Source organism: Canis aureus, chromosome 20, assembly GCF_053574225.1.
Source record: "Canis aureus isolate CA01 chromosome 20, VMU_Caureus_v.1.0, whole genome shotgun sequence".
NCBI lineage: Eukaryota > Metazoa > Chordata > Mammalia > Carnivora > Canidae > Canis > Canis aureus.
Window position 1 is genome coordinate 5954510 of NC_135630.1, and position 21024 is coordinate 5975533.

The following is a 21024-nucleotide window of genomic DNA, read 5'->3' on the forward strand; positions in this document are numbered from 1 at the left end:
GCAATCTTGGTTTGAATCCTAGATTTTGTGACAACAAAAAGGAACTGAGAAGGCATCTGAAAAGATGTGATTGTAACTTGAAAATTTGGAATTCTCCTGACATTTTGAATATTTGTGGTATATAACAGAATCCTTAGTTAAGAAAAATTTCATCAAGAGAGGTGTTGATAGAATTTTGAAGGAAGGCACTTTAGGATACTGGTTGAGCATGAGCTCTAGAGTCATTTGGTTCACACTCCAATTTGCCATTTGTTTGTATGACCATGAAAAGTAGGTAACATAAACCCAGTTTCTTCAATATGTAAAATGGGGATACTATACCTTATTACACATAGATTGTTTTTGAGGATTAATAATACATGTAAACAGCACCAAAGCTAGGCAAATTTTAATCCTCAATAAACGTTAGCTTTCTCAATTATAAGAAAAACGTCTTTTCAATTATATAGGGAAATCTACCTACCTAAAACAATCCTTGTTGGCTTGCTATCAGAGACGGTCTCAACTGTGACAACTTTCATTACGTTCTCTTGTGAATTCCTTTCTTTTCTTGGGAGCATGGAACCCTCCTATAATTTTTTTCTAACAGCTCTGATTTAATAAGGTAATATCTATATATAATGTATTTATATCTACTTATACACACAGATACATATATAGAGACTATATGGTAAATATGGACTAGTGATAAAGCAAGAACGGATGTCAATTTACTAGAAAATTAACGTTTGCCAGTAGGAGGGAAGAGATTTCATCTCCCTTGGTCCTGAGGTGTTTATTTTGTGAACACATTTCCCTCAGAAAGAGAATAATAAAATTAATCTCTTTGAGTATATTACTACTCATAGGCCATCACTCATATGTTAGTTTAGTTTTCTTCCACTTAAGAAGTTATACTTGATCTATTTCACAGCTCATAGACAGGAAACAAGGCATTCTTATCAACTCAATCCCACCAATCCTAAAACTACCTTTTCTGAACTTTAGAACTCTGTAAATGTAAGACAATCAGAAAAGCTGAAAACAGTATATATTATTTATAAATGATATATATATTATTCATATGTATTGCTCAAAACTTAGAGTTCCTTGAGCATAAGGATTCCTCTCCCCTTTGAATACTTATCAGACTCCATATTGTGTTTCTCAATAAATGTCTCTTGAATGAATGTTTACTATGTGTGACTTTCTTGCCAGTAGCAGAAATTCATTTCCTTGGATGAATTTATGGACATAAAAGATCATCATAAAATTTTAAGCCCTAGAAAATATAAAGTTGTTTATCCATTAAATTCTAGATCTTAAAATTTTGGTCATAAAGAGAGGGTGTTTATATTAGAAACAGGAAAAAAAAAGAAGCCAATGTGCCACAAAATTATTTATTACTGTGAAAAATCTATCAATTTCATATTTATAAACTATTAAAGACTTCTTCATGAAGAAGCTTATTTATTGGATAGAAAGTCAGATTTCATCTATAATTAGAACAAACAGTTAGCATAATGTTCATCTACAAGAATGGAAAACAGGAGGAAGAAATAAAAACTTAGAACATATCCTGATCTTAGGCAGGATCTCTTTAGTATATCTAAGTGAATCTGTTGTACTGTGTCAAATATAATTATTTAAAACAGATTCACCAAGTTTGGTATAATGTGAAGTTTAAACAGTAGTGTCCATGAAGTTAACATGTACATACTATTCACTCACCTGTGTATGAGCCAAAAAGGCAAAAAGATGCTGTAATTTTTTCATTAATGAATTGCACCCATTTAGATTTAAAGATAATACTTGTCTCCTGAAACTGAAAAAAAGCATAGTGATTTTTGTATACATGTAAATACATACATATACACGTACATTTTTCACTTCATTTTATTGTTTTAAAGATTTTATTTATTTATTCATGAGAGACACAGAGAAGCAAAGACACAGAAGGGGAAGCAGGCTCCCCACAGGGAGCCTGATGTGGGACTCAATCCCCGGACCCTGGGATCATGACCTGAGCCAAAGGCAGATGCTCAAGTACTGAGCCACCCAGGCATCCTTAGATAAAATCTTATAACTATAAAGGAATGATCTGAAATAATGCACACAAAACTGTTAACAAGTTACTTTTAGGAATGGAAATGTCTGATTAAAAAAACAATTTTATGTCTGAGTTTTTATTTTATATACTTCTAAATTTATTTTTTTTAATTTATTTTTTTAAACCACAAAGAATTCGCATATTACCAAAGAAATAAAATATGCTGTGTGCCTATTCTTAGATAGTATCATTGGCTTAATCAATAAGATGGTTCTTTTTTAAATTTTTATTTTTTAAAATTTTTATTCATTTATGATAGTCCCAGAGAGAGAGAGAGGCAGAGACACAGGCAGAGGGAGAAGCAGGCTCCATGCACCGGGAGCCCGATGTGGGACTCGATCCCGGGTCACCAGGATCGCGCCCTGGGCCAAAGGCAGGCGCCAAACCGCTGCACCACCCAGGGATCCCAATAAGGTGGTTCTTTGAATTGCTGTTGCTAGTTACAATTGCTTTGGTCTCTTCTTTCACTATCATCTGTAAAATGAGATAGCTGAACTAGATGACCTCTGGTGGTGAAATATAGATTTGAATTTAGTTTCATGCTTAGTATTACTTGTATCTAAGTGTACACATTTAAAAAAAATTAAAAATCTCAAATATAGGGGCAGCCTGGGTGGCTCAGTGGTTTAGCACTGCCTTTGGCCCAGGACATGATCCTGGAGACCCGGGATCGAGTCCTGTGTCGGGCTCCCTGCATGGAGCCTGCTTCTCCCTCGGCCTGTGTCTCTGCCTCTCTTTCTCTCTCATGAGTGGATGGATAAAACCTTAAAAAAAAAAAAAAAAAGGGTAAAAAACAACCTTAAAAAAAAAATCTCAAATATAAACAAACAAAAAGCCACTAAGCCAAACAAAAAAAACCACCTTAGTGTTGATAGCATATTTTGGGTCCAGAAAATAAAATAAGTCTAACTCTTCATCTTTTAGTTTATGATTCCTCTAAGTAGGCATAAAAACTTACAAAGGCACAGAATTCAATTTGTAATGATTTTTGGTCAAATTCTATAAATACTCTATTGGCATTGAAGAGAAAAATCCAAAAATGTTTCTACCTTTAGAAAAACTTTATCATTATTTTGTACTTTTACAGACAACACTCACATAGCTAACAACCTCTGAGTTTATATTTGCTAAGTTGCAAAAGAAAATGAATTTGAAAGTAAATATGTAAGAGGACAAAAAAATATATATGTTTATATATTTGTTCAGTATCTGTCAACTTGGTGGTGGGAAATAGAGCTTAAGCTTCTTTAAAAGTAACAAAGAAGTTATTAATCTGATAAACAGTAAAATATCTACAAGTAGAAAAAACTAAACATAAATCCCTTAAAAGATATATAGGTAAAAAAAAATACTCTTATAAAATAATAAATTAGTACTTGAGGACACTTAAATTCTTTCAAATAAATTCACTTTTTGATAAATATCAAGCCAGAATAATTAAAAAAGATTCTCAATGCAAATATATATATATTATACATATATTATATATATAATATATATAAGAAGTAGAATTTATATAAGTTAACATCTTAATAGTTCCTAAGCACTTTTATTTCTGAATAAGACAATTATATAAAAATATTATTTCTATATTAATAAAAAATTAATGTGAAGACAATCTCACCAGGTTATATTTCATCAGTATGCATCAATCTCTACAGTTAAAAAAAAAAAGGTTCAAATTTAAACTTACTCTGTAGCCATAAATAATGCTTGTATAACACTGTTCATATAACATGTATTTCCTAGATTAATAAGACCAGTTTTCCCCGTTTCAGATTTTCCAGAAAGTCTAGACAAGCAAGAGGCCAAAGAATTGGACTGAGAAGTCCAGGCACTTTGATTGAGAATCAATTTAATCTTCTCTTCACTGGGCTTAGGGAAATCCTGTACATCATCAAGAGGAGAAATAGGTTAAAAAATATAAACTATTTTTTTAATTAAATTAACAACATAAAGAAGATTCTTCCACTGACATTTAACCTTTCTTTTCTTCTACTTAGTTTTGGAATCATCCCTAGTACTTGACCAGTCATCAGAAAAGTTACATTATATTACATGGCAAAAATAATTATCTCCTAAAAAATAAATGTGCCCTAAAAGTAGAGTTTATCAAGTTGAGAAATATTCAAGAACCAGGAATTCAAGTTACATTTGAGCTATTTGTTTCCAATTTGCCAGTAAAACGTTTCAAAATAAATCTTTGAGATCAGAGAGTGTACTGCAGTGCAGTTACTCAAAGGCAGTAGAATAAGGACTTAAATTATCACACAATTGATTAACTTAAATAATTTGCTTTCAAATTTTCAAGTGAAAGTAAAAAAATTTCCTCTTCATTCACTACTAATATTTACTCAACATTAACCCTTAGGAAAAAAAAGCTCAAAGTAATCAGAGGATGAAAAATGAAAGCACCTAAGTACAAAAATAGCTTTAACTTCGAAAAATAAAACTCAATCTTGTGTTTAACAATATAGAAAATTATTAGAAGACACAGATTCTTTTATCTGCTCTGTGACATTTGAAATACAATTTTAAATCTAAGTGATTTCAAGCATGAATGGAGAATAATGAAAGTAACATTGTTAAGCCTTTTTTTTTAGACTGCTATTACCATCTGGTACTTAGACCTTAGAAAAGCATTTTCTGAAGGAATTTTAATCTCTTATTTTTCTTGTTTTTGTTGACAACCAATAGAAGTGTGTTGCCCTTGGATTGAGAGTGAAAACCCTGCTTATTCTGAGCCTATTTCATTACCAGAATTCTCAGGATGTAAAGCACTGAAAAATGGCAATTAACAGCAAGAAGTTTCATCTATGGACTGTAGGAAGAGATTAACATTACTATTAAATCCATGATAAAAAGCTCCTATACATAAAACCATTCACTTCTGAAGTATCAAAGTGTCATACTAGTGGTATACATTAATTGTTCAACAGTCTTGTGTTTTGGGTTCGACCAAAATCAGTTTAATTTAGCTAGCTATATAGAAAAAAGAATAAGCTCTGTATTCATTTCAGATACATAAGTAGTAATAAAGATAATGAGACTTTTTCAGATCTCAAAAAGGAACACTATTAATAGAACTGATTTCTAATAACTTCTGATTAGGTTTGCCTGAGGCAAATTCTCCAATTCTTTTGTGACACCTTGATTACTCAGTAAGTTTAAGAGAAAAGTGTGTATGTTGTGATCCATCCTTTGAGACAAACAGAACCAGTGCTTCTTAGATCTAATATCTATATAAAGTTGAAAAACAGGGTAAGTTCACAAAGAACTCAAGATTCTACAAAATATGGAAATTCATGAACAGTCTATAGCAAAAATGGAATAGAAACCGGTAAGGAAACAAAGTCAAGTATTTTATTAAACTGCCTTTTCTTGATTCTAAGATGTTCCTAAATATTTTAACACTTCTGATACTGGGATACGATGGTGATGTATGTATTCACTTAATGTAGCATTTCTTTTTAAACATATTTCCCCACAAGCTGTTATAAATCTGAAGATATGCCTTATAACTGATGGCACTGTAGAACTTAAGAAATATGGTTAATAATTTAGGTTATAGCAAGTAAGAGATTACTCCCTAAACATTAATGAATCATGATTCCAATTAAATTTTTCAAATAACAAGCATATTAGCATAGAATAGTAAATTGAACACCTAGGTATAGAAATGTTTCATTACATTCATCACATCATGGTCCGTGGCTGTAGAGATACTGGTCCAACTATCATCATACCTTTATTGCTTCCAAAATAGGTTCATAGAGATCTGGAAATCCAGAATAATGATACATCATACAGTGTATCAATTCTGTTAACTGCACTAAGAAGGCTGTACTGGAAGGCAGACCATCACTTTTGAAGGAGTGAACCAAATTAACTACGTGAGGAACAATCTGAAGAGAAAAAAGACAAACATTTCTCAATGTATACAAATTGGCAACAAATTCTCTAGCCTACAAATGGAATGCAAATGTTACATGATCAGCCAGTACCTTTCTGTATGTTTAGTCACAGTCTTTTTCTAAAAGAGTTAGGAGTTAAAATTTCTAGGATATCATAGTAAGTCGATTTCAATGTCATATAAAATTTTAATTCCTCCTCTCTCCTCATCCTTACACTCCATCTAGAACACAAACTAAGATGCAAAATAGAAGTCTTAGTCATTTCTGCCACTCTAAAAAATGATTTAAGTTGAAAAATGTTAGGACTATTATATCAGATTGTTCAACAGGAACAAACTTTTAAAAAGATAAACCTAGATTTAGCTTAAGAGCTCCATCTAGTGTGAGTTTTAGATTTTTCACTTGAAAAGAAACTACATACTTTGCACATTAAAGTCCACTTCAAGAAAGTAACTAAAGTAACTAAAATTACAGCTCAGACTATAGGATCACGTTCTTTTTGAGAATTATAGGGAAGATGTCTTATGTTAGTGTGGTTATCCTTACTAATGATTCCAATTCCCCCCCTCCAAAGAGAGATGGTTCTAAAAACAAAGGGAATCAGAAATTTCTATTATTTTTAAGAAACTGGAGTTAAAAATAAAAGGGAAATCTAAAATGCTCATTGTTCAAAATCATGCAGAAAACTTAGTACTGATAATAAGCACAACAGTGTCCCTTCATTATAAAATTAGATTAAAGTTGGGACGTCTGGGTGGGCTCAGTAGTTGAGTGTTTTGGCTTAGGTGGTGATCCCAGGGTCCTGGGATTGAGTCCTACACATCGGGCTCCCCGCAGTGAGCCTGCTTCTCCCTCTGCCTGTGTCTCTGCCTCTCTCTCTGTCTCTCATGAATAAATAAATAAAATCTTAAAAAAAAAATTAGACTAAAGTCAATGCAGAGTCATCACAAATTCAAGAGATTAACAAGATAAACTCTGTTTTGCAGAATTGGTTCATGCCATTAATACAGTGGTATCCTTGTTCCCACTAACCATTAATCATAATCTAATAATATACATTTATACTTCATATGTAAAAGGCCTGCAATTATAATATTATGTTCTATTTGTAGAACATTTATTTTTGGTTGCTAACTTGTGATAAAAATGAAGTTATTACTCTATGGTCTTATCACCAAACGGCAATAACAACAATTATAGAAACATCACAATCAACTCCCTTTCCTTCCTCCTAGAAAGAACAATCATATTCTTAAATTAACACTGCTATTTTGCTCTGATTCTAGGCCTTAAAGTCACATTTTAGATTCTGCACTACCTTCTTTAATCTTACCTCTATCAAAGGTATTAATTTGATCATGAAACCATCGATTCCTAATCAGTTCACCCTACTGCTTTCATCTTTCCATTTCTAAGCAAAGCTGAATTATAATTTTGCCCATAAAGCCATATTTACCAGACACCCTTCTTGCTAAAAAGAGAAATAGAAGAGAAGAGAAAATAATTTTTAAAAATGATTACTTAATTGACAATTCAAAATCTTCCAAAAGCTTCCTTAGCATAGATTCGGTCTTTGCATTAGGTAATAATAGAGTTGTCTAGTACTGTATCTCATGTGGTCAAAATTAACACTGACATAGAAATAACACTAAGTTCTTCATGGATATATAGATATTATGTCCAAGCAGGCTATAATTACCTTCTAAATGTTTGAAAAGTTTCTTTTTTTTTTTTTGAAAAAGCAAATCTAAATATTTGTAGACATTCCTGTAATACTCATTAAACTTAAGTTACTATTTGAGAAAATGTGTATAACTTATTAGAAACTTTGATATTTTTCTTTGTTTAAAATAAATTTCTTTCCACTTATAAAAAGCATATGAAAAGCGATTTTGTCTGTAATAACACTCACTGTAACATCAATCTTGATTTGCTCTAAAATGCTGTAAGCATATAATGAATAACGATGTTGGTGATTCCAGATTACTGCTCATACTTAACAACGTCTAAGCCTGAGTCCTTCACTGAGTGAGAGTTATTGTTGACTTAACTACCGCGTGACCAGTGCAGTACTAGATGCCCACGTTCATTTAGTTGAGTAGCCAGTCAGGCTATGCATAGTACGTAGGCAATGATTAGATTTTAGTTTTTAGAATTTACTAAACCAGATGACAATTTTCAATTTCAGATCTAACTAATCCTTAAATAAATGATTTCATATCAATATTTCAATAAGATAAAATATTTCAAAGTCAACCATTTTTATTTTAACTTTTTCAGAAAAAAAAAACAATATAACATATGGAGATATCTTCTTTTAAAAAACTGTGAGCAAAGAAAGAGATTTAGAGTAAATGACTCTAATCAGACAAATGACTAATCAGAGATTAAGAAATGTCCTCAGTATGAAGAACAATAAACATTAGAATGGATGAGTAAGTTATATTAGAGAATCTCCTTCCTAGAAATTCTGATTATGAACCTTTTCTCAAATGGCCTATACATGATTGTGCCTGAAGACAGACACAAATAACTGATGTTCTTTATTTACCTCATTAGACGTGGCTGCTACACGTGCTATCTCAGCTCAAGTTTTGAGTTCTGTGTAACAGATATTACTGGCTAATGGTCAAGATCACCAATTATGCAATTAACGGTAGAAATTCTCAGAATACTCCATTCTAAGTGACAATATATAATTACTTGTTGACAAGGATTACTTTCTACAAAGACTGCAGACTTTCCTTCAGTGGCAGTGAGGCACTGAGGAGCCTACGTATATATATGGTTTTTGAAACTAGTTATATTTCTGGCTAATAATCAACAACTAGAATTCAGCCCTTCTTCATCAATCTCCCTTGAATTTGCTTGTATAGGGTCAGCATTCCCAAGATATTTATATCGTGGGTGTACTGATAATGAGGTTCTAGTCCTATAAAACTGAGGATCAGACCCTGGAGGAAGCAAATAATGACATAAAGAACTGCTTTCCTGTGATGCACGAGATAGATAAATGGGCAGATTCTCAAAATAACATTTTGTCATTTCTGCTTGTAATGAATGATAAAAGAACTGAAATCAAATCAAATCAAAATCAGTGATGTAGCTCATTAAAAGTGGTAGGATTCTGGATATATTTTAAAGGTGGAATAAAAAAAAATAAAGGTGGAATCAACAGGATTTGTAGGCTATGAGTTGGGACAGATGAAGCATTAATACTGGGGCTATAAAAACTACTTGCTATTTCCACGTTTCTGAAATTCTAAAGCATTTTTCTTTAAATAAAACTACTTGCTATTTCCACGTTTCTGAAATTCTAAAGCATTTTTCTTCTACATTGTTCACATGTGCAACAGATAACCATCAGTGATGCTAACATGTGACATATCTCATGTAGAGCAATAACTTTCAATTGCTGAGTGGTTGCAAGCGGAACAGTTTTGGGAGACTCAAAATATTCTGAAAATATACTCTTTGGAGGGAAACCCTATCACCTCAGTTTTCTAAGAAATCATAAAGTTATAAGAAAAGAGATTCAGGACTAACCTAAAATCTTTTCACTATATACAAATGTGACTCCATATTAAACTAAAATTTTAACAAAGGTTTTCAGGGTAGAAAGCTTGTGCCCTAACTTACCAGATGAAACGCCTCTGGAGAATGCTGAAAACTGAGCAGCATGTGAGAAAGAACTGCAAGAGCACCAGGTCTCACAAGAGGAAACCAAAGTCGATTAAAAACCTTCAAAAAAGACAAGACATCCACCTTAAGAGTTTGTAGGGGAAACATAAATCCAATCAGTGATTACTTTCCTTGGACCAAAAATATTATGTGACTATCTGAAGTCACGGATTATGTGACTAACTTACTGAAAAGTTTTATCATAACATGTTATTAAACTTTGGGAAAGAAAGTTGGGGAATAACAACATGAGAGATCAAGTGGCCTAAACAACTCTCAAAACCCCTTTATCAAATAAGAACCCATCAAACCTTGCTTACAAAGTGATTGTTCATTGGCCCACACTTCATTTGATTCACTTAACACTGATTGAGAACCTACTATTACTTGGCATTGTTCTGGGCAGAGAATAGAAGCGGATTAAAAAAAAAATCTCTGACTTGATAGGACTTACTGTCTCCAGGGTTGGTAGACAATAAAAAGCAATATGGAGAGAAGTACTATGAAAACAGGGTACAAAGAAAAGGCACTGCTGAGTAGCAAAGGGGTCTGCTATTAATTAGGGTATTCAAAACACGTGTCATATAAAAGGTGACATCTGACTATAAAAAAATGGAAGGAAATAAAAGTAAGCCTGGCAGATATCTAAGAGAACAGAATATGGAGTTCATGGGCAAATAATGAATAAGAAATATATACCTGGCAGTCATTAACTTAGAAACTTATTTAAAGAAGTGGACACATATGCTGTGAGTATGGCTTGAGTAGAAAATGGCTCAAAAATGAAACTCTAAAGCTCTCTAAAGTTAGAAAGATCCGCTAAGAGAGACTAAGGTGCCAGGGAACTAGGAAAAAAACCAAGAGAAGTAGGACAAAAAGTAAGTGAGGCAAGTGTTTCAAGAGGCATTGATCAACTGTGTCAAATGCTGCTGATAGGTCAAATGAGAGGAGGCCTGCGAAATAACTCCGGAGTTCAGCAACACTGGAAAGCTCTGGTGTCAAAGACCGTTTTGGTAGAAAAATGGTGGTAAAACCTTGATTAGTTGGATTTAAGAGGTAATGGGAGGGATATGTTTTCATATTAGATACTAAAAAATAGCAAAATTATTTTAATTACTGACACTAAATACCATTTTAAAATTCTATTTTAAAATTATTATTCAAAACCAAGAATATATTCAACATTAGATGCTTTATTAGGGGACTACCCAAAGATAAAAAGATTAAGACCATTCATTCTAAGAGATTTTTATACTCCCACTTACCAGTTCTATTTTCAGTAAAGTAACATCTATCAAAATAGTAAACTTCTGGACAGCTGCCAGTCCTTTTAGGAGTGCAATCACCCACGTATCCACATGCTGAGCCAAGGGCCAGGAAAGCCAGTCAATCATTCTGAAAATTGAAAACCAAAACTATCAGTCTTGAAAATATTTTCAACATTTTTTAGTGGGGAATAACAAGTTATAGTAGAGAACCACTCTCTGTGACTCCATCTTTACTGAGCTTGCTTGAGGAAAAGCCCTGTTCAAGATACAGAACTGAGTATAACAGATGCTTGTACTCAAAGAGTTTCCAATCTTGTAAGCCGATACTTTCTTACATAAGATATTACAAGAAACAGAATTTCCGATAAAGTTGTCATTCCCCATAAATGCGGTTTTATTTTTTTTAATTTTTTTTTATTTATTTATGATAGTTACAGAGAGAGAGAGAGGCAAAGACACAGGCAGAGGGAGAAGCAGACTCCGTGCACCGGGAGCCCGATGTGGGATTCGATCCCGGGTCTCCAGGATCGCGCCCTGGGCCAAAGGCAGGCGCCAAACTGCTGCGCCACCCAGGGATCCCTAAATGCGGTTTTAATTTGATGCTACATAGTGGTATCTAGAATTCATCAGGCAAATTTACTCTAAAAAGGGCAGTTCAAATATAGCTATTAGAAACAAAATGGTGACTGCAGTCTAAATATGAAATGCACTGTTAAAAAAGACTGTATTTTGAATTGTGAAATAGGTCTTTTCTCCCTTTCAATATCCTACTACACCAAGACAAAAAAGGATGCTTTATATAGATCAAGGGGCACTTGATTTATAAATACTCTAAATGGCCTCATATTGAATTAGTGAGTGTTCTTCTTGAGTATCAACACAGTTTAATAGAAATAAAAACAAAGTAATATGAAGTCTGATGGAGCCTGTCCTCAATGTTAAATATCAATCACAATGAAGAGTGGTACAACACTTTTGGAAAGTATTTGGGTCAAATGTTCGTATTACTTGATCCAATAATCCAAGTTTGGGGATTACATAAGAAAATAGTAGTAGGGGGGAAAAAGGTTTTAAAATCAAGAGTGATCTGGTTTCAAAATCTCAACTTACCATTTTTTAGTTGGGGTCCCTAATACCTATGTAAGTTACTTAACCTCTGTGTCTCAGTATCCTCATCTGTAGATTATAAATAAACATGTTTATTTTACATGGCTGATTTGAAGACTACATGAGTTAATATAGGACACTGGAAATACTCATTATGAATACCTCTTTTCTACCAAATATCAATGTGACAATAAATAGATAATTGGAGAAAATGTCAATCATAAATACTAAGTACAAAAACATATGACCAAAAGCGCAACTAACATGTTAAAAAAACTGACTTCAAAACTGATATAGTTATTTTCACAATGATTATAACTATATTAACACTGGAGTGTTATCTTTTTTAAAGCTTCTGCTCTTAAGATTACATGTTCCATCAGATACTAAGAGAGGCTCAAAGTCCAAATGCATGTTAACTACAAGTTATCTGTATGTTCCCAGTGTTCCCCACACATATTTTATTTCCCTTCTTGTTTTTCTGGGTGCCTTCTTCAAATAATTTCGGTTATAAATCATCAAAATAGTCTCTGACAGCTGTTCCACATATTCCAACTGTTCTTAAGCTGATTTTCATAAAAGTTTGTAGACACTCTACATATGTGGAGTAGAGAGACACTTGCATTTGTGTATGAATAAGTTCACTGTAGCACTATCTTTAGGATTTGGAAAAATGCAAACAATCTAAATTCCTATCAATAAGGGAATGGCTAGGGACATCTGAGTGGCTCAGTGGTTGAGCATCTCCCTTTGGCTCAGGTTGTGATCCTGGGGTCCTGGGATTGAGCTCCCCATCAGGCTCCTCATGGGGAGCTTGCTCTCACTATGTCTTTGCCTCTCTCTGTGTCTCTCATGAAAAAATAAATGAAGTCTTAAAAAAAAAATAAGGGCTAAATATACTATGGAACATTATGTAGAATTTTAAAGGATGAGTTGGATCTTTATGAATCTATCTGTGCGGATCTAACACAGAAAGATCTGAGATACTATTCAATTAAAGGAAAAAAAAAGTGCCAGTAAGACTTTTAAAAATTGTTCTTGTTTAAAAAAAAAATCATGTTAGGACATACTGCATTTTTTTTTAAAGATTTTATTTTATTTATTTATTCATGAGAGACACAGAGAGAGAAAGGCAGAGACACAGGCAGAGGGAGAAGCAGGCTCCATGCAGGGAGCCCAACATGGGACTCGATCCCGAGACCCCGGATCACGCCAAGCCAGGGGCAGGCACCCAACCACTGAGCCACCCAGGCGTCCCAATGCTGCATATATTTTGAGTACAAATATGGATACAAAAAAAGATGTGGTTCAGAGAAGGAGTATATGTAAGCACATCTCCTTGGCTCTGTGGGCTCTGCTCCTACGGGAATGATACCACCAGTGTAGAAAGAAACTATACCCTGTAGAACACAGGGCCATAGGTCTAAGAGCAGAGTAGAAAATTCCACTTGGCTATGTTTCTTCATGATACCTAATCACCCATCAGCTTTTTCCTCTCCTCCTCATTTCTAGCTTCCCATCTCATAAGCCTTTACCCTTTACCTTATCCCAAATGTACTCAATCTCCTGATCATCCTAAAAAAACTTTAAGTCAGAAGTAACATGCCTTAGAAGCTGTTCACTGGACAAATATTTGAGTGCCCATTATATAACAACTACTTCGTTAAGTGCTGAAAACATAACAGTAGTTACAATTTCTGCTTTCAAATTGGTAAGAAAAGTTAGGAAATTTGTCAACAGTTACACAATTAATAAACAGCAGTACTGGTGTTTGCACTAAGCTCTGCTGGCATATAAATGTTATGCTTTTAGCTTCTCTTTAATTATATTCCAGTTCTGCTTCAATTTGATTTAACTTGCACATATCCAAATCCTTTCAGGCACAGGCATTGTAAGATGAGTTATTTTATAGTTAACTACATTAATATTGTCCACCACGTATTGGTCACTACATGAAATTTCACAGAACTTAACCTTGATATATTGTGTTAATTTCTTAGTATTTAAAAGACATTTAACTAGTTATAATTTATGCACTTTGAAATTTTCTTTCCTCTATTAGACCAGGAGCTTAAGGGCAATGATCTTTTTTTTTTTTTTTTTTTTTTCCTTTTTAATCTTTAATCTTTGGATCCCCAGTACTTGCACAGGGCTACAGGGCTTGGCACTGAGAAGGAGTTCAAATTTGTTGAGTTAATGAAACCATTTCTTTCTAGAACGAAAAAACAGAATGCAACTTGAAAATCTTAACATTGGGGATCCCTGGGTGGCGCAGCGGTTTGGCGCCTGCCTTTGGCCCAGGGCACGATCCTGGAGACCCGGGATCGAATCCCACGTCGGGCTCCCGGTGCATGGAGCCTGCTTCTCCCTCTGCCTGTGTCTCTGCCTCTCTCTCTCTCTCTCTCTCTCTGTGACTATCATAAAATAAGAAAGAAAAAAAAAATTAAAAAAAAAAAAGAAAATCTTAACATTAAAATTGGCAATATTATAAAGGAGACAAAATAATAGATTTATTCTTAACTTGTAGAGAATAAAACCAATTTTCACATTTAGATGATACCTTCATGACTAGATCTAGCCTCAAGTTTACCTTGTTCCACTGTTTTACAAATTGGAAAATTTTACATAAAAAACTGGATTATAGGCTTCTTTTGAAAAAAGAAACAATACTGAATTCAAATTTCTTTGTGGCAAGAAGAAAACTGGAGTTAAGGATCAGTTTTCTCTTTTAGAAGGTGCTTGTGTACCCCATTCCTTGTTATTTCAGTTGCATCTGGCCAATTTCATACTTTAACGTTACTTACCTGTTGCTGATATGGTATTTGCATTTTTTGAATTACAAAAAATAACAGTTCAAGCATGTAAGTGCTATGTGTAAGGAAATATATATTATGGTGAAGTAGAAGGTGGGAGTATGATAAAAACAAACATTATCCTGTTTGATTACATTTGCAATATAAGAATAAATACTCCAGCTAAACTATGGGTCTAAACTATGGGTCTTTCTTTCTTTCTTTCTTTCTTTCTTTCTTTCTTTCTTTCTTTCTTTCTCTCTCTCTCTCTCTCTCTCTCTTTCTTTTTTTTCTTCTCTTCTCTTCTCTCTTCTCTTTTCTTTCTTCCCTCCCTCCCTCCCTCCCTCCCTCCCTTCCTTCCTTCCTTCCTTCGTAGACTCCACACCCAGAATGGAGCCCAATGTGGGGCTTGAACTCACAACCCTGAGATCACACCTGAGCTGGAGGCTCAACCACCCAGGTGCCCTGATATGAGTGTTTCTTAAAATTAAAAGTAAATGAACAGGGACACCTGGGTGGCTCAGTGGTTGAGCATCTGTCTTCGGCTCAGGGTGTGACCCCGGAGTTCCAGGATCGAGTCCCACGTCGGGTTCCCTGCATGGAGCCTGCGTCTCTCTCTGCCTGACTTGGATTTTTTTCACCTTTTCCTCTGTTTTGTCTAGTATTTAAAAAGACCCTTCTAGCTTTCCTTTTTTCCTTGTGCTCTTAAATTTACTGAATCAATTTAGCTGTAACTATTACTTTCAATTTCTTTTTGCTCATTCTGACTTCCACAGATATGTGAACATGCTTTATATATTGGAGAAAAATCTATATAAATGCTGTTCCTGCTGTATGGCCTCTATCTCTGTTACTTTTCAATGTATGGCGACCTTCTTGTCGTATTTAGTGATCTGTATTTTTGTTTTCATCTTCTTGATATCTTTGTATTCATAGTTCTAAAATTCTAGAAATCCTGTGACACCATGTTGTTAGGATTTTCTTCATATAGCCTATCGTTTTATTTTTCCTTTTCCCTGTATTCTTATCATTTTATCAATTCTTATGTGGTTAAATTTCCAAGTCTTTATGTAAAGTTTTCATTGTTCATTTGCATTTATTTATTTATTTATTTATTTATTTATTTGTTTGTTTGTTTTTTAAAGATTTTATTTATTCATGAGATAGGTAGAGACACCGGCAGAGGGAGAAGCAGGCCCCATGCAGGGAGCCCGATGTGGGACTCGATCCCGGGACTCCGGTGTCACACCCTGGGCCAAAGGCAGGCGCTAAACCACTGAGCCACCCAGGGATCCCCCGTAAATAGATTTTGAATAAATGAACAAATGAATTAAAAAAAAAAAAAAAACCATGAAAATGCTGAGAATGATAAATAATATTAAGTTTATGCCCAGAAATATAACAATTAACTGAAAAACATCAAGGAGAGACATAAATATTACCAGAAAAGCCTAACTACTCCCAAAGTAATGACAGTTGGATTGACAGCAGACTCTATATCAGCAACAATAAATGCCAGAAGGCAATGCGGTATTATTTTCAAAATGCTAAGAGAAAATGACTACCAAATTAGAATTCTGTATCTTACCAAATCATCTACTGAAAAACAAGGAAGAAAAAGCATATTTTAAACAAAGGCAGAATTTATTATCCAGGGATTCTGGTTGAAAGAGAAAGTAAAAGTATGTACTTAGCTTAAAAAAACAAAAAACCTCGACAGAAGAAAACAAGTTGCAAGAAACCATAATGACTAAGGAAATTAAATATATTGATAATCCAACCAACTCCTTACTGTACAGTAAGTGTATACATATGTATATTTTTGAATTGAAAAAAGCTGAACTAAAAATGGACTTTGAATTACTAGGATGCCTGCCAAACCTATATAGTAAGGCAAATAATTCATTCTCATTAATTTGGAGAATATGTATTTGATTCTATGATTTCAGTTTTAAACAACTAAGTTTTTCATTACCCACAAAATACTGCAACATAGCTCCTCCTCCCAAATCTACAAAACCATCTATAGTGTCATGAAGAAGTACCTGCAAAGAGCTTGGGTCATGCTTGCATCTTTTACATTTGGATCTGTAGTTAGGCTCCTGATGAGAACCGTAATCATCTGAAGAGGAATATGCTGCACGAGGCTTGCCAGTGCTACAGAAGGTTCAAATGATGTATCTGTTTTTTAAATTAAAAACAAAAAGGAATATGGCAAGAAAGTTCAAGTGAATTATTTAGAAAGAAACAATAATTTACAAAAAGAAAAAAAATGTACTTGCAGCAACAGTTGGGTAGACTCTAACATACAAGCAACGTTAAACTGCAGAAATGAGTTGAAGGGTGGGTAGCAATGATGGCTCATTATAGAGAGCACTGCTGGAATATAAAAGCTGTTGTTCACTCTCACTGTATTTAGTCCATAAACGACTTTATTTTCTTGCATTATTTAATATTAAGTCACTGTTGTGTTAAAATACTCATTTGTAAGTCAGCAGTCAGAAAGCACATTCAAGGTATCCTATAAATCCCCGACTTCAGACCTTCCATAGTAACTGATGACTAGTAATTACTTTAGCAGCACATGGCTCTAAGGCTCCCTCAAAAATCTCTGAAAGAAGTAGAAATTAAGGTGAATTTTGAGGGAACTTTTCTTAAACTATATAATCATCAAGCAAATTCAAGGCAAGCACCTTTACTGCCACTGCTGAAAAAGTTCTGGGGGAATCTAACAGTTCGAGCAACACAGGGAACACAAGAAAAATCACAATTTAAAACCCCGTCAGATGTGAGGACACACGGCTGGTGGATCTTCCTACACACACTGGGTGCAGCAGAACGCATGGCGCTTGCCCCCAGCCCTACTTCTGGCTCCCAAGGTCAGGACCCGCCTTCGCAGATCTAGCTCCAAACAGCCACGGACAACGGTCACCAGGCCCAGCAGGCGCAGCTCTGGGCGTTTCCCCGCCTCCACGCCCACAGCTCAGGGTCCAACAGGCACCGGAGTGCAGGTCGGAGTCCTCCGCACATCCCAAGGGGCGGCCGCCGGGCCAGGTCGTACCCCAGCCGTCACCGCCCCGTCACCCCCGCCCGTGTCCCCCCTGCACCCCGCGTCACCCACCCCCGCCCCCGCCCCTGGCGGCGGAGGGCGGAAGGGCGGCCCGGGTGCTCGGGGCCTACGCGCTCTGCTGCGCGGCACCAGGCCGCTTACTGCTGCCGGAGCTCGCGGCTGCGGGCCGCGGACGGGGTGACGGTGCTAACATCCGTGCTCCCTAAGGCGCACCGGGCGCCCGACGGGGTGAGGGTGGTAACACCGTGCTCCCTAAGGTGCTTCAGGGCGGCCGACGGGATGATGGTGCTAACATCCGTGCTCCCTAAGGTGCACTGGGCGCCCAACGGGGTGAGGGCCCTAACATCCGTGCTCCCTAAGGTGCACTGGGCGCCCAACGGGGTGAGGGCCCTAACATCCGTGCTCCCTAAGGTGCTTCAGGGCGGCCGACGGGATGATGGTGCTAACATCCGTGCTCCCTAAGGTGCACTGGGCGCCCAACGGGGTGAGGGCCCTAACATCCGTGCTCCCTAAGGTGCACTGGGCGCCCAACGGGGTGAGGGCCCTAACATCCGTGCTCCCTAAGGTGCTTCAGGGCGGCCGACGGGATGAGGGTGCTAACATCCGTGCTCCCTAAGGTGCACTGGGCGCCCAACGGGGTGAGGGCCCTAACATCCGTGCTCCCTAAGGTGCACTGGGCGCCCAACGGGGTGAGGGCCCTAACATCCGTGCTCCCTAAGGTGCTTCAGGGCGGCCGACGGGGTGAGGGTGCTAACACCGTGCTCCCTAAGGCGCACCGGGTGCCCGACGGGGTGAGGGCCCTAACATCCGTGCTCCCTAAGGTGCACTGGGCGCCCAACGGGGTGAGGGCCCTAACATCCGTGCTCCCTAAGGTGCACTGGGCGCCCAACGGGGTGAGGGCCCTAACATCCGTGCTCCCTAAGGTGCACTGGGCGCCCAACGGGGTGAGGGCCCTAACATTCGTGCTCCCTAAGGTGCTTCAGGGCGGCCGACGGGATGAGGGCCCTAACATCCGTGCTCCCTAAGGCGCACTGGGCGCCCGACGGGGTGAGGGCCCTAACATCCGTGCTCCCTAAGGTGCTTCGGGGCGGCCGACGGGGTGAGGGTGCTAACACCGTGCTCCCTAAGGTGCTTCAGAGCGGCCGACAGGGTGACGGCGCTAACATCTGTGCTCCCTAAGCTGCACTGGGCGCCCGACAGGGTGAGGGCGCTAACATCGTGATCCCCAAGGCCACGGGCGCCCGGATGGGGTGAGGGCGCTAACACCATGTTCCCTAAGGAGCTTCGGGGCAGCCCAACGGGGTGAGGGCGCTAACATCCGTGCTCCCCAAGGCCTCGGGCCGCCCCGACGGGGTGAGGGCCCTAACCCCGCGCTCCCCAAGGCCCCGGCCGGGCAGCCCCACGTGCAGCCCGTGACGGCGCCTACCTGTGGCCGAGAGGCTGGCGAAGACCTCCTGCAGGGAGGGCAGCAGCGCGCTGGGCTCGGCCTTCCAGATGCTCTGCAGCAGGCCGCCCACCCGCGTCACCTGGGACACGTACTCGCGCAGCTCCCGCTCCTGCGTGGACGCGCACTGGAAGTGGCCCATGGTCCGCACCAGCTGCTGGCAGAAGGCGACGGCCGGCTGCCCCCGCGGGATGCACTGCGCGAAGTCGCCCAGCAGGTCGCTGAGGCGCGCGCACAGCGGCGGCCCCGGCCGCTCGCACAGCATCCGCGGCACCTCGAGCCGCAGCAGGCCGAACAGGTCCAGCACCGACGGGCAGCTCCTGAGCAGCCGCAGGCCGTTGTGGATGTAGTCCAGGATGGCCACGTCCTGCCCGCCCAGCGAGCCGTAGCCCTGCCGCAGCAGCCCCTGCACGAACGGCCGGCTGAAGAAGGCCTCGAACTCCGGCCGGTGGTAGCGCGCGTAGGCCTCCAGCACCTGGCGGCCCACCTGCCGGCGGAACGGGTCGGGGCCCTCCAGGATGAGCCGCGTGGTCAGCCCGAACATGGCCTCGCACTGCGCGCCGTCCAGCCACAGCTCGGCCGACTCCACCACCTTGCGCACGATCACGCGCTTCAGGGGCAGCGGGTGCGAGGAGCTCACCAGCCCCTCCAGGATCTTGTCCATGGTCGCGGGGCGCGGGGGCCCGGGGGCGGCGGCGCAGGCGCAGGCGTAGGCGCGGCCGGAGCGCGGCGGCAGCGGGACGGAGCACCGCCGCCGCCGCCTCAGCAGCCGCATCGAGCGGCCGGCGGGGCCCGGCGACCTGGGGCTCCGCCGCCGCCCCGCGCCCGCGCCCCCCTCAGCATCGGCGCCGACGGCACGCCCAGGAGGACCCCGGCGGCGGCCGGCCGGGCCCGAGCGCGCAGCAGGCGGAGGACGCGCCCGGCGTCGCGGGCGGACGGGGCCGCCGAGCGCAGCGGCCGCAGGACCCAACCAGCCTCGCGCCGAGTCACCAGCCGCTGTCACCGAAGCGGCCGGGTCAGCCCGGGAGACGACGGGCGGGCGGACGCCCGTGACCCGGATCCAGACGTCCGCGACCCGGAAGTGAGGGACGGAGGCCCCTCGAGAGCCCGGCCCCCGGCCCCCGGCCCCCGGCCCCCGGCCCGCCTCCTCCCTCCGCGCTCCTCCTCCCGGGGTCCCCCCCGCCCCCGCCCCCGCCCCGCCCCCGCCCCCGCCCCGCCCGGGTTACACTAGGGCCCGCCCCCTCCGGCTCGGCCCCGCCCCGCCCCGCCCGCCCGCCTCTGCTCCACCGCGCAGCCGCGGCCGCTTCCAATGGAGTCGCGCGGCGCCGCCCGCGTCACCGGGGTCGCGTGTGGGGTCACGGGGGCGCCGGGCTCGCGTCCTCCGGCCGCCGCGGTGCGCCCGGGCAGCTGACTCCGGGGCCCGGAGGTGCCGAAGCTCCGGAAGCGGGAGGCGAGCGTCGGGGGAGGGGCGCAGGCGGAGTGCAGGCGGGCAGAGCGGAGCTGGCGGGCCCGGCGGGCCTGGGGACGCCGCTCGGAGGTGCGCCCGCGGGAGCCTGGGGCTCGGGCCGCTCGGGCGTGTCGGGCCTCGGAGCCGCTGCCCGGGCGGGAGGGCGACGGGGGCGGGCGGCGGGCGGCGGGCGGCGGGCGCTCCGGGCTGCC

The 21024-nt window shown here is 40.4% G+C and overlaps 1 protein-coding gene across 1 annotated transcript in view; it reads right to left on the bottom strand.

Moving 5' to 3' along the window:
• The window catches only part of USP38 (ubiquitin specific peptidase 38), a 29938-nt gene extending 9881 nt beyond the window's left edge, over positions 1-20057 (bottom strand). The window contains exons 1-7 of the mRNA XM_077860911.1: positions 19348-20057; positions 16897-17032; positions 10950-11079; positions 9643-9744; positions 5836-5994; positions 3783-3976; positions 1711-1804 (exon numbers count right to left, since the gene is read on the bottom strand). Of these exons, the coding sequence (XP_077717037.1) occupies positions 1711-1804; positions 3783-3976; positions 5836-5994; positions 9643-9744; positions 10950-11079; positions 16897-17032; positions 19348-20029 (1497 nt within the window). The 5' untranslated portion in view covers positions 20030-20057. The remainder of the gene's footprint in view (positions 1-1710; positions 1805-3782; positions 3977-5835; positions 5995-9642; positions 9745-10949; positions 11080-16896; positions 17033-19347) is intronic.
• Between the last annotated feature and the right edge of the window lie 967 nt (positions 20058-21024).